This window comes from Procambarus clarkii, chromosome 31, assembly GCF_040958095.1.
Source record: "Procambarus clarkii isolate CNS0578487 chromosome 31, FALCON_Pclarkii_2.0, whole genome shotgun sequence".
Classification (NCBI taxonomy): domain Eukaryota; kingdom Metazoa; phylum Arthropoda; class Malacostraca; order Decapoda; family Cambaridae; genus Procambarus; species Procambarus clarkii.
In genome coordinates this window covers 18,093,588-18,105,928 of record NC_091180.1, presented here as the reverse complement: position 1 = coordinate 18,105,928, position 12,341 = coordinate 18,093,588, and the positions used below count along the sequence as shown (strand labels likewise).

General features: G+C 45.5%; 1 protein-coding gene across 1 annotated transcript; it reads left to right on the top strand.

Moving 5' to 3' along the window:
• Window positions 1-2,683: 2,683 nt before the first annotated feature.
• On the top strand, window positions 2,684-10,584 carry LOC138370202 (autotransporter adhesin SadA-like). The gene is made up of 2 exons (XM_069334197.1): window positions 2,684-2,745; window positions 10,221-10,584. Exons 1-2 carry the CDS (start codon window positions 2,684-2,686, stop codon window positions 10,582-10,584), a joined length of 426 nt encoding a protein of 141 aa, XP_069190298.1.
• The last annotated feature ends 1,757 nt before the right edge of the window (window positions 10,585-12,341 follow it).

The following is a 12,341-nucleotide window of genomic DNA, read 5'->3' as shown; positions in this document are numbered from 1 at the left end:
GAATGCATTAGGCAGTGATGTGGTGGAGGCTGACTCCATACACAGTTTCAAATGTAGATATGATAGAGCCCAGTAGGCTCAGGAACCTGTACACCTGTTGATTGATAGTTGAGAGGCGGGACCAAAGAGCCAGAGCTCAACCCCCGCAAGCACAACTAGGAGAGTACACACTCACGCTCCAAGGACTATTTAGCACCACATAAGTCCCCAGGCTGCTCCATTAAGAAGCAATTAAATACAGGACTGAGCTTGGAGGACCTTGTGACCGCCGCCCTGAGAGGACCCTGGGACCCCCTGAGCTGAGAGGACCCTGGGACCCCCTGAGCTGAGAGGTCCCTGGGACCCCCTGAGCTGAGAGGTCCCTGGGACCCCTGAGCTGAGAGGACCCTGGGACCCCCTGAGCTGAGAGGTCCCTGGGACCCCCTGAGCTGAGAGGTCCCTGGGACCCCCTGAGCTGAGAGGACCCTGGGACCCCTGAGCTGAGAGGTCCCTGGAACCCCCTGAGCTGAGAGGACCCTGAGAGGGATTCAATCCAACGTTGGGAAAGAATTAATCCAGATTAATCCCAACAAATATTAATCCCTTCTATTCTACTCAATGATTACAAATATAATCACAACGCGGATCACAACTTCTATGGTGTTTGGACCAGGATTACCTCTTGGGATTTACATATCCCAGCGGGGAGATTAATTAATCCATCTCTGAAGGTGCTTCCCTTCTTCACACAGTTTAATTTTAATTACAGACTTGGGAGAAATGTTGAGTTGGTGGGAGTCTCTCGTGTGAGAGAAGGTGGAACAGGAGGTGAGGGAAGGTGGAACAGGAGGTGAGGGAAGGTGGAACAGGAGGTGAGGGAAGGTGGAACAGGGGAAGGTGATTGTGGAAAAGGGATTGGAGGAGAAGGGGAAGGTGGAGAGGAAGGAACAGGAACAACTAGAAGAGAAGAAAGTGTACAAGAAGCAGATAATTAAGAACAGGAGCAGAAGAATATGTCACCAAATGTAACTTACTAGGAACAGATCATTGTAGACAAGAAGGATTGGAATACAATAATGTAATACTGGAATACAATAGAAGTACAGTACTAAGGAAATACAAGAATACAATAAAAGTATTACTCTGAAATACAATAAATTGACGAAACCCATTTTGTATTCACATTTAAATTTCGTGGTTGTTCCCTCTCACCTCCCCATGGTGGCCATGGTGGCCATGGTGGCCATGGTGGCCATAGTGGCCATGGTGGCCAGGTGGCCATGGTGGCCATAGTGGCCATGGTGGCCATAGTGGCCACGGTGGCCATAGTGGTCATTGTGGCCATGGTGGCCATGGTGGCCATAGTGGCTATGGTGGCCATAGTGGCCATGGTGGCCATGGTGGCCATAGTGGCCATGGTGGTCATTGTGGCCATGGTGGCCATAGTGGCCATGGTGGCCATGGTGGCCATGGTGGCCATGGTGGCCATAGTGGCCATGGTGGTCATTGTGGCCAAGTGGCCATGGTGTCCATGGTGGCCATAGTGGCCATGGTGGTCATTGTGGCCATAGTGGCCATGGTGGCCATGGTGGCCATAGTGGCCATGGTGGCCATGGTGGCCATGGTGGCCATAGTGGTCATTGTGGCCATGGTGGCCATAGTGGCCATGGTGGTCATAGTGGCCATGGTGGCCATGGTGGCCATAGTGGCCATGGTGGTCATTGTGGCCATAGTGGCCATGGTGGCCATGGCCTAGACTCAACAGTGTCAGTAGTGGTGGTGGGCCACTCTGAGTTATCTCTTGTTTACAGCTTCCAGCTCTCCCGTTGCCAGCATCCTCCTCCCTCTTGTGCGCATGCGCCTCCCCCCGCCCCTCTGGCAGTGAGGGAGAGAGAGAGTAGAGTGAGGGAGAGAGTAGAGTGTGAGAGAGAATAGAGTGAGAGAGAGAGTAGAGTGAGGGAGTAGAGACCATAGATTCAGTTGTGTGTTGGTCAGGGAAGCGAGTGTGTTCTCACCTAGTTGTGCTCACCAATTTGTGCATGGAGGATCGAGCTTCAGCTCTTTAACCCCAACCTTTCCACTCGCAAGTTGTCTAATAGAATGGCTCCCGAAGTGATTCATTCACTTACTAAGGTTCTACCCATGTCTGCTTGTTCTGTTGTTAAAACTTCCTGTTTTCAACCATTCAACCCGTGTTTGATATGTTTGGTCTGCTCGTTAGTGTCTCTGCTGTTGCCTGTATATTTGTCACTCAGGATAAGGCGGTGAGTCAGTGTAGCCACACAACACTGAGAAGGTCGTAGTGAAGACTCACAACTCTTCAACTCATCAAGAAGTCGGCAATGAAGGCGGCAATCGACTTGAGAATGGTCCAGGACGGACCGAAATGTCGTCGTCCCTTCACCTTCTAGTGTGTGTTCTGGTCAACTCATCAACAAGTCATCGCTCCACCCAACAGACATGTCCATTTAACAAAAGCCTTCAACACTGCGCCCACACAGACACAACAAAACCCCCACACACACATAAAAGTATCACAGTTCAGTGAAAAGTATTCAGTGGTTGGCTGAAAGCTCTGAGAACCGCTTGTAGTCCCTTCTTCAACCTCGTGAACCATAGGCAAAAACTCTCCCCGAGGCCAGACCGTCTGCACAAGAAGGTAATCTGCATATAGATGGAGAAGTGATGGAGGAATGCGCCCGAAATGGCGGCAAGCAACGTTGTTGAAGTGTGGAGAACACAGCAGAGATCTGCTGGAATATTACTGTTTGTTGACCTCACCAGAGGGACTTTGTTTGCTTAGTAGTTAAAGGTAGATTTATTTTTAATAGGCCATGGTAAATTATTCTTTACTTATATATATATATATATATATATATATATATATATATATATATATATATATATATATATATATATATATATATATATGTCGTACCTAGTAGCCAGAACGCACTTCTCAGCCTACTATGCAAGGCCCAATTTGCCTAATAAGCCAAGTTTTCATGAATTAATTGTTTTTCGACTACCTAACCTACCTAGCCTAACCTAACCTATAAAGATAGGTTAGGTTAGGTTAGGTAGGGTTGGTTAGGTTCGGTCATATATCCACGTTAATTTTAACTCCAATAAAAAAATTGACCTCATACATAATGAAATGGGTAGCTTTATCATTTCATAAAAAACATTAGAGAAAATATATTAATTCAGGAAAACTTGGCTTATTAGGCAAATCGGGCCTTGCATAGTAGGCTGAGAAGTGCATTCTGGCTGGTATATATATTCTGGCTGGTATATATATATATGTATATATATATATATATATATATATATATATATATATATATATATATATATATATATATATATATATATATATATATATATATATATACATACTCGAAAGTGTATCTAGCAGTGCCCAGGTCTGTATGTGTGTGTCTGTCCGTCTTCCTCTCTCTATTTTCCACCCGTCTCTCTCCTTCTGTCTCATTGCCAGTGCACAGTGGGAGAGTTGAAGGAGAGGTAGAGCTTGGAGGAGACTAGACGAGGTGGTCGTGGTTCGAGGCACCAGAGTTATGTTAGATAAGCCCCAGGGTGGCGAGGCTGCTGGGATGGTCGTAGTTCAATGAATAAATTACATATTTCAGTTCCTGTGGCAAAAATTTGAAGAAAATTTCTGTTAATTTCCAGAGATCAGCGCGTAATGTTTTACAATACTATAAAAACAAATTTGTTTCATTTTTTATATTTACGGACACAGGAGGCGGCACCATTGCCAAAACTGTTGTGGTGGGATTGGTGAGTATGTGACTGTGGTACATTGTTCCCTCTGGTATTGTGGTCACACAAGCTCGGCCATGTTGGGCACTTGCCAATCAGTTATCAGAGTGCAAAGTTGGGTCAGGCTAGAACAAGCGCTTGCCTCCAACTTCGGACATAAAGACAGACAGACTGAGATTCTAATTTACAGATACACGAGGGAGTAACCGGCGGCGCCCGGGTCTCCCTCTCTCCTTCCAATATCCTACTCCCAATCTGCCCCTCACTCTTCTCTCTTTTCCTGTTCCCTCCTCTATTCCCTCTCCCTCATCTCCCCATTCTCCCCCTCTCCCTTCTCACCCTTCTTCCTTCCCCTCACCACCCCCCTCTCTCCTGTCTCTCCCCTCTTCTCTTTACCTCTCTCCCATCCCCTCTCAGAAAAATTATGAACTGAATCACTTAAAATAAAAAGTCTACGGACAACACAACCACCATTTCAGACTTCTTGAAAATTGCACTGGAGGAGGGTGGGGGGTAATCTTGAGGTTATCTTGAGATGATTTCGGGGCTTTTTTAGTGGCCCGCGGTCGGGGGGGGGAAAGGTGTCAATATTTCTTAAAGTGTGACAGTGGACCAGGTAGAGTTGACAGTGGACCAGTTAGAGTTGACACTGGACCAGGTAGAGTTGACACTGGACCAGGTAGAGTTGACAGTGGACCAGGTAGAGTTGACACTGGACCAGGTAGAGTTGACACTGGACCAGGTAGAGTTGACAGTGGACCAGGTAGAGTTGACACTGGACCAGGCAGAGTTGACAGTGGACCAGGTAGAGTTGACAGTAGACCAGGTAGAGTTGACAGTGGACCCGGACCTGGTATAAACAAGTACTAGGAGATCAGTGGTCACTTCCCTGGTCAAGTCTTCGTATTAAATCGTCTTCAGTGTTCTGTCTTGTCTCCTCCCTGGAGAACTCTCTGTCTCTCTCCCTTAATTCCAAACATTGGAGGTGGGTCCACTTCTCTCAAGTTCCCTCTCTTGCTAGTGAGAACCGCTTGTGTCTCCCTTTCTCTCTCTACCTTCCCTCTCTCTGTCTGTCTGTCTGTCTGTCTCTCTCTCTCTCTCTCTCTCTCTCTCTCTCTCTCTCTCTCTCTCTCTCTCTCTCTCTCTCTCTCTCTCTCTCTCTCTCTCTCTCTCTCTCTCTCCATGTGAACATCTTTATCATATGTCTTCTGTGTGTCTTAAGTCAGGTCTTGTCTCTGTCATTCATTCTTTCTCATTTAGAATTGTTCTTGATTAAACGGGAACTGAACAACGTCACGTTGAACAATGAACTGATATTACTCTCAGTTTTCTTTTCGTTCTAATGTGTGAAATAGTCCTTGTTCTTAAGTGCCACTTATCGCGATAAGACACGGTTCACAGTAACTACTGTTTACCATTTGAAACTGTGTATGGAGTCAGCCTCCATCACATCACTGCCTAATGTATTATGTTTCTTAACTACTCTTGACACTGAAAAAGTATCTATGTGTATCCGTGGATATATTACAGCTCCGTTGCCACAACTGAACCTGCAATTCGGGAGCCGGTCGGCCGAGCGGACAGCACGCTGGACTTGTGATCATGTGGTCCTGGGTTCGATCCCAGGCGCCGGCGAGAAACAATGGGCATAGTTTCTTTCACCCTATGCCCCTGTTACCTAGCAGTAAAATAGGTACCTGGGTGTTAGTCAGCTGTCACGGGCTGCTTCCTGGGGGTGGAGGCCTGGTCGAGGACCGGGCCGCGGGGACACTAAAACGCCCCGAAATCATCTCAAGATAACCTCAAGTATACACGCTTGCAACATATTACTATACGAAACTTCCCTTCATTGTGTCAAGTGAAACTGATCCCAGCTTTGTTGTGCAAGTTCTTTGTCTCCTGAGCCGGAGGTGTCATGCAAATGTTCGCTGATCTACTGCATCCCCAGTCAGCTAACTCTCCTCAGATTTGCATCTGTTGGTTACGAGGTGCGGCTGTAAGTGTTGGCTCCTCTTGGAGAGTGCTTGGCTGCCATCTGTTCCACCCTGCTCCTTCCCACCCCTTCCATCACCCTCTACGCCCCTGCCTTCTTCTTCAGAGTAGCGCTCACCTCCCCAATCGCTCTCACAAGATATTGAGCGTGTTGGCAATGCGCCTCGTGAGGTGTTTACGCAGACACATGAGCAGGGTTCACAACATCGTACAGGACGTTAACAGGAATTGAATCTTGTGGTTTGTTAAGTCTTAAAGTTGGGTTTTATCCTGAATAATGCCCGGGATATATCGCTGGGAGACTGCAGGATTACTGACACGTTTGGGGTTTGGAAAAAAATGGTGTTTGACGGACGTTTACGTGCGTTTAACGTTCCGATATTACGTTTTGCGTTTATGAAATTGGGTTAAACGTTGTCGAAAATGCGTTTAGCGCTCATGAAATGGCGTTGGACGTTTCCGAAAGTGAGTTTAGCGTTTCTGAACTTGCGTTTTGCTTTCGCGAAATTGTGTTTGACGTTTGGGTAAACGCGTTTAACGCACGCGAAATTGCGTTTAGCGCCGCCGGCCTTGTGAAGAAGGGTGGCCATCTTCACTGTTACAGTGAATAGGGCCATTCCTACCCTAGCAGCGATAGGTACGGTGAGAGGGGGGAGGGGAGAGATTGTGAAGGAGAGGAGGTAGAGGGATTGTGAAGGAAAAGGGTAAGGGGGAAATAGTAGGTAAGGAAGAAAGAAGGAGTAGATTTTGAAATGGGTAGATTAGGTGGGAAAGGATATGGTGGAAAGAGTGTGAGCACAATGGATAGAAAGGAAGAGAAAGGAAAGGGAGAAAAAGATAGAAATACAGACTAAGGAAGAGGCCCTCAACCACCCCTATGACACGCCCCCACAAATCAACAGTCACCCTGCAAAGTTGCGTGAGTTGCGTTCCAAGACAGATTTTCTCTTGTATAGATAAATGGGGGGTGTCTCTCACCATTCTCCCTCCCATTCTCTCTCCTAATGGGTTAAACACTAGTCAAAGTTAATGGCGTCTCTCTCTCTCTCTCTCTCTCTCTCTCTCTCTCTCTCTCTCTCTCTCTCTCTCTCTCTCTCTCTCTCTCTCTCTCTCTCTCTCTCTGGGGGGCGTGAGAGAATTCTCTATAATTTCATGGGACCATATGAAAGGTTCCCAAAGAAAATTACTGATATAAAGAAAGCGCATTTGAAAGCATTTTCTCCGAAGAAGGAAGTGAAGGAAGGAAGAAAGAGCAGCATCATCTCCCCAACTGGTGGATGCTGCTCCTCTCATCTCACTGTATCTGTGGTCAGCCACTCTGGCAGCTCTTAAAGCAGCAGTGACGAGTTGTGACTGTCTGCTAACAACAATCACTGCTTTGATCACTTTGTTTCTGGCTGTGACGTAGTTCATGGAGCAGTGCCAACATTCACTCTAGAGAGAGTGGGAACAGTACCAACATTCACTCTTGAGAGAGTGTTAACAGTGCCAACATTCACTCTACAGAGAGTGTGGGAACAGTGCCAACATTCACTCTAGAGAGAGTGTTAACAGTAGCAACATTCACTCTAGAGAGAGTGTTAACAGTAGCAACATTCACTCTAGAGAGAGTGTTAGCAGTGCCAATATTCACTCTAGAGTGTTAGCAGTGCCAATATTCACTCTAGAGTGTTAGCAGTGCCAATATTCACTCTAGAGTGTTAGCAGTGCCAATATTCACTCTAGAGTGTTAGCAGTGCCAATATTCACTCTAGAGTGTTAGCAGTGCCAACATTTACTCTAGAGAGAATGGCATATCTAGAACAACTACATGTGTCCCTTTATCGTACGATTGTGCACAAAAACATACTGTATCATTTTATTTGTTCCGCGGTATTATTTCCCATGGTGGAGCTCCCTGTGTTGTATAATCTTGTTGTATATACTCCTGTGTGTTCACACAGGATTTCACAGGATTATACACCAAACAAAACAGCAACAATCCATTTTTAAACTTTTGTTCTTTATATTTTCAATTACTTATTTTGGTAAACTGTTCACAATCAACTAATTAGATAATATTGTATAACAGTAGACTGAAGCGGTTTGGCTAATCCTTCATGCCTGAATATTGTGTATAATTGAGATTTAACAGTCAACGTCTAATCAACGGATTAGACGTTGAGATGTAAGGCTTGTCCCAATCACCCAATCAGACCTTGATAGAGCACTCAGGAGAGTGTGTGAATGATTTGGTGCAAATTCTTTACATAAATTTGCATTTACATGTATTTATGTAAATTCTTCACATAAATACACAAGAGTAGGTGTTTATCCTATTGTGTATCATATTACAACTAACCTGATGTATATATAAGGATTCGTATAGGCGAGATTGGAGACTAACAGATGTGTGGGGACTACATATGTGCATTGACACCAGGTGTGTGTGGGACTACATATGTGCATTGACACCAGGTGTGGGTGGGACTACATATGTGCATTGACACCAGGTGTGGGTGGGACTACATATGTGCATTGACACCAGGTGTGGGTGGGACTACATATGTGCATTGACACCAGGTGTGTGTGGGACTACATATGTGCATTGACACCAGGTGTGGGTGGGACTACATATGTGCATTGACACCAGGTGTGTGTGGCTGGGGATTAAGACCTGCTCTGTAAGTATAGTGGACAGACTAATTGTTCCAGCCACAGTCAAGTAACTGTTCCAGCCACAGCCAAGTAACTGTTCCAGCCACAGCCAAGTAACTGTTCCAGTCACAGCCAAGTAACTGTTCCAGCCACAGTCAAGTAACTGTTCCAGCCACAGTCAAGTAACTGTTCCAGCCACAGCCAAGTAACTGTTCCAGTCACAGCCAAGTAACTGTTCCAGCCACAGTCAAGTAACTGTTCCAGCCACAGCCAAGTAACTGTTCCAGTCACAGCCAAGTAACTGTTCCAGCCACAGCCAAGTAACTGTTCCAGTCACAGCCAAAGAGATCAATGAGACTCTTTAATATTAATTTTTATATTAGGTTTGTAACTTTTCCTATTTTATGCCTCAGACTGTTCCTCTCTCTCTTACTCATTCCTCCTGTTCCTGTTCCTGTTCCTTTCTTTACCCTCAGCTTCTTCGTCCTTTTCCTCAACTCTCTTCCTCTATCTGTTCCTTCCCTCCTTCTTCTGTTCCGCCTTCATCTATGCCTCCTGTATGTAATATTATCTTGTTTCTCTAAGCGTTTGTTTCTCCTCCTGTGTTCATATATTCCGTTATTCGTTCTCTCGACTTCCCTTCCCTTCTCTCTTCCCTCTCTCTCTCTCCCCTCTCTCCCTCACCATCTTCCTGACCGCTGGCTTGACGGAATGTAAGGGGGAAAACTTGTCCCAAATTAGATTTTTGTGATCCGGTTGTTTGCAACCTGTTAGTCTTTAAATCCCAGTCAAGTTCCTGTAACTGCGCCCCCTTAGGGATGGAACGAGAGTGGGGGGGGGGAGATAGGGGGTTAGGGGGGCATTGAGGGGTGTAAGGGGGAGGGAGAAATTAGATTCGGAATGGGAGCGGGATTAGGCTCGGGGAGGAATACATTAGCCTAGGAAGAAGAGTTTGTGAGATAAGGAATTTGAGAGACAAGGAGGTAGATAAACAAGGAGATAGAGACAAGGCAACAACCGTTGGGAGAACAAGAGAAGGAACACATACAAGTCGTTAACAATCGCCTCGTTAAGAAGGCAGCAATTGGAAGCCTCAGATAACAAGAGCGAGAATTTCCTATCCAAATATCAAGCCCAAAATGATTCATAAAATATTTGGAAACTGAAAACGCCACACCGAAAAATTTCTCACAAAATCGCTGATATAATTCCCTTAAAAATATTATTGAAGAAATAAAGAGAACTGCATCGAATAATTAAAATTATAATATAATTTATTAAATAAATTGATTAATGAATAGAAGTTTGAAATAAAAGATTATTTAAAGATATTGTTGCAAGTTCCCGCCAAAATAACGGCGTAAATCTCCCGTTGTTGCCATATAACCTGCAGCAGTGTTGCCATATAACCTGCAGCAGTGTTGCCATATAACCTGCAGCAGTGTTGCCATACAACCTGCAGCAGTGTTGCCATACAACCTGCTGCAGTGTTGCCATACAACCTGCAGCAGTGTTGCCATATAACCTGCAGCAGTGTTGTCATACAACCTGCAGCAGTGTTGCCATACAACCTGCAGCAGTGTTGCCATACAACCTGCAGCAGTGTTGCCATACAACCTGCAGTAGTGTTGCCATACAACCTACAGCAGTGTTGCCATACAACCTACAGCAGTGTTGCCATACAACCTGCTGCAGTGTTGCCATACAACCTGCTGCAGTGTTGCCATACACCAGCAGCAGTGTTGCCATACAACCTGCACAACACACACCAGCCACCACCATACAAGCGACACAGTCACCGCCAACAGTGACACAGTCACCGCCAACAGTGACACAGTCACCGCCAACAGTGACACAGTCACCGCCAACAGTGACACAGTCACCGCCAACAGTGACACAGTCACCGCCAACAGTGACACAGTCACCGCCAACAGTGACACAGTCACCGCCAACAGTGACACAGTCACCGCCAACAGTGACACAGTCACCGCCAACAGTGACACAGTCACCGCCAACAGTGACACAGTCACCGCCAACAGTGACACAGTCACCGCCAACAGTGACACAGTCACCGCCAACAGTGACACAGTCACCGCCAACAGTGACACAGTCACCGCCAACAGTGTCACAGTCACCGCCAACAGTGACACAGTCACCGCCAACAGTGACATACAACACAATAAAACGCCTTAACGGACTGTTATGATTTTTTAAGAGGATTCCAAATCGTTTTGTTTTCGTTCCCCCTCGCCGCGTTTTCTCTCGTCATCGCCAACGATAGGGTCGTTTACGAGGTGTAATCCCCTTGTTGTATTCTGCAGTCTCGAGATTCAGCTCTTGGGCCCCGCCTTTAACACGAGATCTATATATATTTGAACTCCGAGGAGTCGAAAGAAAATGCGAAAAGAAAATGGAGAATGAATATGCTGAAAGAAAATGGAGAAAGAGAATGGCGAAAACAAGTGAGGAGAAGATGAAGCACTAGACAAAATGGGTAATTTGAGAAGAGGAATGGGGAAATTAGGCAATGGGGCAAGAATTGCAAGCGAGAGAGATAGCGACGATAAGAGAAGAAGAAGAAGAAGGTCTACGATAACGAGAGACATGGGAGGTGCCTCTGATAACCCATTTATGGTCTAGGGATAGCAAATCTCACATTGATTGGGATACCATGGAAATATGTTGGTGTTCAGGCCTTGGTGGGTGTGGCTGGGGGTGTGGCTGGGGGTGTGGCTGCTGGGTGTGTGGCTCCTGGGTGGTGTGGCTGCCGTAGAGCCATTGTCTCTATAGAGAGCCTGGAAGGGATACGAGGACAAGGAGCTGGGATACAAGGACAAGAAATTTTTTAAAACTTCTACGAATATCTCTCTCTCTCTCTCTCTCTCTCTCTCTCTCTCTCTCTCTCTCTCTCTCTCTCTCTCTCTCTCTCTCTCTCTCTCTCTCTCTCTCTCTCTCTCTCTCTCTCTCTCTCCCATACGTCGTTCACCACAGTACAAATATTAAATAATCAAAAAAAGCATTTTAATTTACCGGTTTATTTATGTGACAAAAATATATATAATATCAAAAGTTCCTAAAACCATGGAACAATTTCCGTACATAAATAACCTTGAGCTTTTCCATTAAGTTGTGTTTGGGAAGCTTAGAATTAGTAATCAAGCTTCGTCATGAACTTAACTTTTAAACACAATTTGTATAGAAGTTGGAGCTAACTGAAATTGGCTTTTTTTTTTGTTTGTTCAACTGGGAGATGAAGTTGTGGATGACTTTTTGTGTCCACTGTTCTTGCTGTGGGTCAGTGTTTTTGTTGTATTTTGTAGCGTATATTTCCTCTGCTGTTGTAGTGTATTTTTTTTGTCCATTGTATTTTTTGTTGGGAAGTGTTTTTGTTGTATTTTGTAGTGTAAATTTATTTGTTGCTGTAGTGTATTTGTACATTTACCATTGTTTCTGTTCTTGTTACACTTGTTCTTGTTGCTGAAATAGAGCTCTGATACAGTATACTGTTGTATAAAGTTGACCTGCTGCTTGGGTAACAGCTTCTCCCCAGTATCAACCTACCCAGACTTTGCGCCCTGGAGAGGCCACTCCAGACCAGCAACTAGAGCCCAACTCCATAGTCGCCTGAGACTGATGTAGGGCCTACTACTAGGGTTGCTGAAATACAGCGCTGATACAATATGCTGTTGTATAATGCTGTTGTTGCTGCTGTAAGTACACATAGGTGGCTGGAATTACACACCCAGGAACAGAAAACGGGAGGAGGTACCCCCCCAGGGGAGACTATGCTAAGAATTTTAAACTAGGTTGTAAAGGTAGAGTTCTGTACCAGTTTGTCACGAGGGGAATAGACTTTTCCCCTTCATCAGCAGGCAGCCTATTCGACCCTTCTCTCCCCCACTCTTGGAGCTATTCGACCCCTATCTCCCCTCTTACACCTATTCGACCCC

Bases quoted from the DNA above. Each gene is read 5' to 3' on its own strand.
- LOC138370202 (XM_069334197.1), top strand. From the start codon at position 2,684: ATGGCGGCAAGCAACGTTGTTGAAGTGTGGAGAACACAGCAGAGATCT. The intron at 2,746-10,220 runs GTTTGTTGACCT...CACCGCCAACAG, and splicing joins AGATCTGCTGGAATATTACT to TGACACAGTCACCGCCAACA.